General features: G+C 43.4%; 1 protein-coding gene across 1 annotated transcript in view; it reads right to left on the reverse strand.

The window, feature by feature from the left end:
- The window catches only part of tbrg4 (transforming growth factor beta regulator 4), a 44,066-nt gene extending 37,346 nt beyond the window's left edge, over nucleotides 1-6,720 (reverse strand). The window contains exons 1-2 of the mRNA XM_072570077.1: nucleotides 6,617-6,720; nucleotides 173-626 (exon numbers count right to left, since the gene is read on the reverse strand). Coding sequence (XP_072426178.1) covers nucleotides 173-583 — 411 coding nt within the window. The 5' untranslated portion in view covers nucleotides 584-626; nucleotides 6,617-6,720. The remainder of the gene's footprint in view (nucleotides 1-172; nucleotides 627-6,616) is intronic.
- Between the last annotated feature and the right edge of the window lie 709 nt (nucleotides 6,721-7,429).

The raw sequence follows: 7,429 nt of genomic DNA on the forward strand, positions 1-7,429 counted from the left end.
TCCCCCACAATCACTGTAACTTTGCCTTTCCAATGTCCTGGTGTATCTTGTATCCCAGCTCCTGATTACTGTTTAGAGGCCTATACGTAACTCCAACTATGGATCTATTGTGCTGTTATTAATGACTCCGAGCTCAAGGCAGGTGCATTTTATATGATAAAAAGTCACTAACCTGGCCATCAACAGCATTCAACAAATGCTGGAAGCGACTGTCTCTAAGAACGTCCTGAGTGTCCAACTTCTGCTCCACTATGTGGCGGCACAGGCGGATGAGCAGTGCAGCTGCTTGATTCCCAGTAACTGGGTGTTCTGAGGAAATCTGCAGGAGCTCCTCTGTGTTCAAGGCTGACTCAATCAGCTCATCCACTTTTATGTGCTCTGGCTGGCAAGCATGTTCAGTGGCAGGTGTCAAGTCGGGTACGTGATGGTGAACAGATGAGTGGATGCCAGCCAGTGATGTCGATGACTGGTACAGTTCTGCTGGGGTCCATCTGCAGGCAGTTAGTAGAATGGCAGGAGTCGACACAGTGAGGAATGAAGCACTTAAGTGCCGTGCACATCTTTGTATCAACCTAGCTGCCATTTTTGTTGCTGAGTGACATTAAGTGCTTTACATCTCACACCACCTAAAGCAAAGACAGAAATTGTGATGTTGATGTTAAATGAATACATGTACTTACAATAATTATTCATTGTATTAAAATGTGACATGAGTGTTTAAAGTAGGAACAGGAGTTGCCCATTCAGATGATGAATGTTCTATCTGTCATGGTTGGGTTCTTGTGGCACAGAAGTAGTGTCCCTATCTTTAAGGTAGAAGACCTGGATTCAAGACCTGCAGCAGTGATGTTTTCCAACATGTCTGAACAGGTTGATTAAAAACATCTCCATCATTCATGGGAACACAGGAAGCAAGAGTACACCATCTGGCCCACCAAGTCTGCTCAGTTACTCAACTAAATCATGGCTTACCCTCTCCCATAACACACATTTTCACACACTATTCATTACATCTTTAACATCTAGAAATCAATCAATCTCTCCCTTGAATGTACTCAATTACAAAGCTCCCACAGCCCTCTGCAGTATAGAGTTCCAGACTAAGGATTCTGAGAGCAAAGAAATTCCTCCTCAGGACAGTACTAAATTGCCTTTCCCTCATTTGAGTCTGTGTTGCCTTTTTGACACCTCTGACAGGGTAACATCCACGCGCATCCATCCCATTAAGCTGTGTAAAATTTTTTGAGTGTTTCAAAACAGTGGAAAATGCGGGCAGTGAGCTTACTACCTCTCGCATCCAAAGTAAACACTTTACCATTTGACTGAATGTACCTGCACCATTTGAATTTAAATTAAGATATTGTTTGGTGTTTACAGTACCTTAATCTGTTTACCTAACTTTGCTTGATAACCATTGAGATCATTTTGGCAAATTGCACTGCACCAGCTCCAAAATCAAGACCTCTTCCTGAAATGTGATACCCAAACCTACTGCATTATTCTGGATGGGGTCCCATTAAGATTTCATGCAAACATATACTCAGATTGTCATCTGCAAGATGCTGCACACAGCAAAAATGAATGACCAGTTATTGTTTCTTATATTTACTAAAGGAAAAACATTGGCCAGTGGCACTGTGTGCGCCTCTATGGCATTTGGATGCTCTCTGGTCCTGTCATGTTGACAGCATTCTTCAGCCCTCTCACTCAACATGATGTTCCATCCCCATCCCCCAATACTATTGAAATTCCCAGATCACTCCCCCTAAACCACAAGTGTCTTAATTCCCCTTACCCTTGACATGACTGGACAGGCATAGTAATATCAGCGCCCTTGACGCAGCTAACAGCATCAATGCTATGATCATCCAAAACCAATTCCACTGGGTCACCTAGGTGCTTAGGAGAAGCGGAGTTCTGAGTGCCAAAGAAACCAACTTGGAAATAACTCTTCTGTCAATGGAACTAATTCTTCAAGAACATTGGCATGAGGGAGTATGGAAAAGGAACTCAAGAAAACAATGTTAAGGATGTCAACTTAAAAGACCACTTCCACCTCCCGGAGACCACTACCGAATGACTGATCAGAGATGTGGCTGGCTCTAGAACTGAGCTCATCAATTACAAAGGATTCTCAGAAACCATGACCAATGACATGGAATTGTCCTAGGTGGATAGTCATATTCATTAGCAAGTGATTGCTGACGACGCAATTGGAATTACCAATTCTTTCCGCTTGATCCTGTTGGTATTTTCTTCTTTTCCCTTCTGCTGTTATGCCCCCATCACCTGACACTGGCCTTTCCTATTCCCTTAGCACTGCTGGTATCACACAGTCTCCCCTTTATTTGGCACTCCTTTTCCCCTGACATTATTGGTTTCTTAATCTCATGGCCCTGGAGGAAAATAGTATTAAAACAAAATATTGGAAATACTCAGCAGGTGAAGTAGGACCTGTGGAATGAAAAACAGCTTAATCGTTCAGTTCAATGAAAAATTTAATGAAAAGCCATCAACTTGAAATTAACAATTTTTCTCTCCAGCAGTGCTAAAACAGCAAAGCAGATCAGGCAGCATCCGAAGAGCAGGAGAGTCTATGTTTCGGGCACAAACCCTTCATCATTCAACACTCCTGATGAAAGGCTTATGCCCAAAACGGTGACTCTCCTGCGCCTCGGATGCTGCCTGACCTGCTTTGCTTTTCCAGTACCACTCTTTTCGACTCTGATCTCCAGCATCTGCAGTCCTCACTCTCTCCATAGATGCTGCCAAAGTTGCTGAGTATTTCCAGCATTTGCTATTCAATACAATTTTTCTTCCAAGGGTCAGGGATTAGGATATCAAGTGTCAGATTTTCAGAATTTGCAGAATTTTACTCGACAAGAAACCGTGTTGACTGATATCCAAAAAGGATCCGAATGCAAAAGCAGGGATAGAGCTTTAGCGAAACCACAATTGGAGTCATGTTTCGGTCTCATGACAATCTTTTGCTAGACTGATTCTTGGCATGGCGAAAGCTTGAGTATAAATAGGCCAATAATCTCCAGTATTGAGAAGAAAAGGTGATATATCATTGAAACACACAAAATTCTTCAATTACTTGAAAGGATGGATGTCTGGAAGCTATTTTCCTGGTTTGCTAGTCTAGAACTCGGAATCAAAGTCTCAGGCTAAGGGGTTGGTTAGTTATGACTGAGATGAGAAATTTGCAACCTTTGGAATTTTCAGAAGGTTGTCAAACTCCATCTGAATATATGTTTTATTATATACACTCAAGGGTGAAATAAATAAGGTTTTTTTCTAGCAGCAAGGGAATCATGAAATTTGAAGATAACGCATGACAGTAGAAACAACATGGAATTTAGCTATGAATGGCAGAGCAGACTCTGAGAAGCATAAGATCCTCATTTAAGACCATTAGAGACAGAAGCCATTCAGCTCATTGATTCTGCTCTAACATTCAATGAGATCATAGCTGTTATGATAATCTTCAGCTCCACTTTTCTGCCTTTTCTCCATAAACCTCGATAGGCCGAGTTGCCAATCCAGATCTTAAACATTTAGGAACATGTTTCATTTGCATCAAGTTCTAACCTTGACTGCATAATTTAGGACAAACATTTGAGGAAATTGTGTGCAAATTACATTTGTAGTTTGAAACTCTATTTAAGCAAATTATGTAACATTTACTTTGAAAACATGCCCGCAGCATCAGGGAAAGACTGTTGTCAGGAAGCAGTGGGTCTGAGAGGGGAATGTGGAGGGGTGTGAAAAACAGTTGAGGGAGGGATAGGTGAGGGGAATGGTTGAATCATAGAAATTTACAGCACAGGAAGAGGCTACTCATCCCATTGTGTCTGCAGTAGCCCAGAAATAGCCATAGAGCTAAATCCCACTTTCCAGCTCTTGCTCTTAGTCTTAATGGCTGAGACACCTCAACTACATATTTATTTCAAATGTAAGGATTTCAGCCTCTCCCACTCTCCAAGGTAGACAAGCAGGAGGCTGGAAGAACACAGCAAACCAGACAGCATTAGGAAGTCGAGAAGTCAACATTTTGGATACAACCTTTCTTCAGGACTGGGGGTGGGAGTAAGGGGAGCTGCAGATGGGAGATGGGGGATGGGGGATGGGAGGCGGGGGGGTAGTTTGGGAGTGGAGGGGGTGGTGAGGTCAGGGTAGGTGAACACAGGTAGAGGGTATGCCCTGGTTAGTCGATGGGAGGGATGAATGCAGAGGTCCAGCACTCGTATGGAAAGAGTTTGCCTCTCAGATGTACAGCATGGCAACAGACCCTGCGGTCCAACTCATCCATGCTGACCAGATATCCTAACCTAACCTAATCCCATTTGACAGCACATGGCCCATATACCTCCAAACCCTTCCCGTTCTTATACCCATCCAGATGCCCTTTAGTAGTTGTAATTGTACCAGCTCCACCACTTCCTCTGGCAGCTCATTCCATACATGCACCACCATCTGCATGAAAAAGTTGCCCCCCCTTAGTGCTTTTTATATCTTTCCCCTCTCACCCTAAACCTATGCCCTCTATTTCTGGACTCCCCTACCCCATGGAAAAACTTTCTCTATTGGTTCTATACATGCCCCTCGTGATTTTATAAACCTCAATTAGGTCACCCCTCAGCCTCTGATGCTCCAGGGAAAATAACACCAGCCTATTCAGCCTCTCCCTATAGCTCGAATCCTCCAATCCTGGCAACATCCTCGTAAACCTTTTCTACAACATAACCTCCCAATACCTATACTCAGTGGTCTAACCAATAAAGGACAGCATATTAAATACCACCTTCACTATTCTATCTATCTACAACTCTACTTGCAAGAAACTATGAACCTGCACTCCAAGGTCTCTTTGTTCAGCAACAATCCCCAGGACCTTATCGTTAAGATGTATAAGACCTGCTCTGATTTGCTTTTCCAAAATTCAGCACCGCACATTTATCTAAATTAAACTCCATTTGCCACTCCTCAGCCGTTTGGCCTATCTGGTCAAGATCTCCCTGTACTGTGAGGTAACCTCCTTTGCTAGGAGAAAGCGAGGACTGTAGATGCTGGAGACTAGAGTTGAAAAATGTGGTGCTGGATAAACACAGCAGGCCAGTCAGCATAAGAGGAGCAGGAGAATCGACATTTCAGGCATAAACCCTTCTTCAGGAATCAGCTCATTCCTGAAGAAGGGCTTTTGCCCGAAACGTCGATTCTCCTGCTCCTTGGATGCTGTCTGGCCTGCTGTGTTTTTCCAGTATCCTTCTTTGCTGTCAACTACACCTCCAATTTTGGTACCATCTGCAAACTTACTAACTGTACCTCCTATGTTCACATCCAAATCATTTATATAAATTACAAAAAGGAGTGGACGCAGTACCACACCTTGTGGCACTCCCCTAGTCTCAGGCCTCCATGTTTGAAAAGCAACCGTCCACCACCACCCTCTGTCTTCTACCTTCGAGCCAGTTCTGCATTCAAATATCTAGTTGTCCCTGAATTCAGTGAGAATTACATTTACAGATACATTCTATTTTGCTGAAATAGGACTAAATCTGCAGGCAGTCAACACATATAATATTTTGTAAATTCCACTTTAGAAATAGAACCAGTCTGACTCAAGATTGGAATACAGACAAACCCTAACCTCACACCTTTAATACATTGCCTAAGCTGAGATATCACCTTTTGTTATAAAATCTTAAGTTATTTCGAGGTGACTTAAAAGTAGTTCTGGAATTGACATATTAATGAACTAAAATCTGCAACCCATTCGAAAAGTCGACTTAATAACAATTCAGGTTTGTTCAAAATATCATTTCAGTTGCATGACACTGTAATCTTTTGCTATAAATTCTGTCTTATGGTCTTACTCTCCACAATTACCTGATGAAGGAGCAGAGCTCCGAAAACTAGTGCTTCCACATAAACCTAGTGGTCTATAACCTGGCATTGTGTGATTTTTTTTTAAAAAAACTTTGTCCATGAAATCTAACCTTGCTAACCAGTCTATCATGATTAACCTCTCAAATCCCATAAACCCCAAACTTCCAGAACTTTAATCCGGAAAACACGACCATCCTATCTTTCAACTTCCCAACACATCTTTCTTTCGAAAGGAATTATCCCAGTATTTGTTACTCTTCCAAAGTCCAGGCAGGATACGCACAAAACGTTTGCAACACGATCACATCTGTCTTATGGGCCAGGACAGTCACCTTACTAGATTCTTATTCAGTTCCAACAAGATGTGTACAGTAATTGCAGGTATGGAGGCTGGTCTGAGGATGGGGGAAGTGTATGTGCATGTGGTGGGGTGGGTTAAGGATGTGTGAGAGAGAGCGCATGCGCGAGGGGCCAGAGCCCGTGAGAGAGTGGGGGGTGGGGCGACAAACTGAGTGTGTGTGAGAGAGAACGACACACACACACACACACACACACTGAAGAAGCAATGTGGTGAGAGGATGGAGTCAGGATGGGAGACAGTGAGAGAGCAGGGACAGGCATCCCTAGTTATGGGGCCAGAGGCCGCGCTCTCGCTTCCCCCTCCCTCCTCAGGATCGCGAGTCCAGCCCGTAGACCCAGCTCTCCCACCCTGAAGCTCACTCACCCACTTCCCCGAGACCAGCATGGCCGCTCACATTCGTCATCCAGACCGTGGTGATGACGCACAGAGGTCACCGCCAGGGTGACGACTTCCGAGTGACCAATCAGCTCGTTCATGTTACACCATGGGGCACGTGACCCGGAAGTGCGGCACTGCGGATGTCATGCCAAGGGCTACAGCAGTGGAGCTGGACAGTAATGGGAGCTTGGGGTTGTCCTAAACCCTTCAACATCAAGGCGTTTCTACTTCCATTTATACCAAAATCACAGTTTTAATCCAAATAAACTTCCCATAGAAATAAGATTAATAATACAATAAGTTCACGAGGAAAAGTCGGACGTGTATCCATTGGGGTTTAGATGAGTGCAATGTGATTGATCTATGATCCTGCGTGAACTTGACAGTGTGTATCCTGGGAAGATATTTCCCCTTGTGAGGGAATCGAAAACTATAAGACGCCGTTGAAAAAAAAGGTACTTCCCATTTCAACTGATTAGGAGATTTTTTTCAGAGAGGGGTTACTTTTTAGAATTCTGAAGGCTTACTTAAGACAGTTAAGATAGTTAAAGGATATGGACGGAGTTAGGAAAGTAGAGCACACAATCAAATCAATTATATCTTATCAAAAAAAGCCGGAAGGACTTAATTGCCTACTGTTGCTCCTAGTTCTTCTGTTGCAATTATTGCACCTGCATAATTTGTGATATCTCCATTATTTTAAGTCTCTCAACAGGTAGAATCAGAGCTCGCAGAACATGGGGCGCATTTGTCTGCTGGCTTTCTAAAGAGGCAGTTCACCTAATGCCACTTCTCCAT

The sequence above is a fragment of the Chiloscyllium punctatum genome, chromosome 5, assembly GCF_047496795.1.
Source record: "Chiloscyllium punctatum isolate Juve2018m chromosome 5, sChiPun1.3, whole genome shotgun sequence".
Lineage (NCBI taxonomy): Eukaryota > Metazoa > Chordata > Chondrichthyes > Orectolobiformes > Hemiscylliidae > Chiloscyllium > Chiloscyllium punctatum.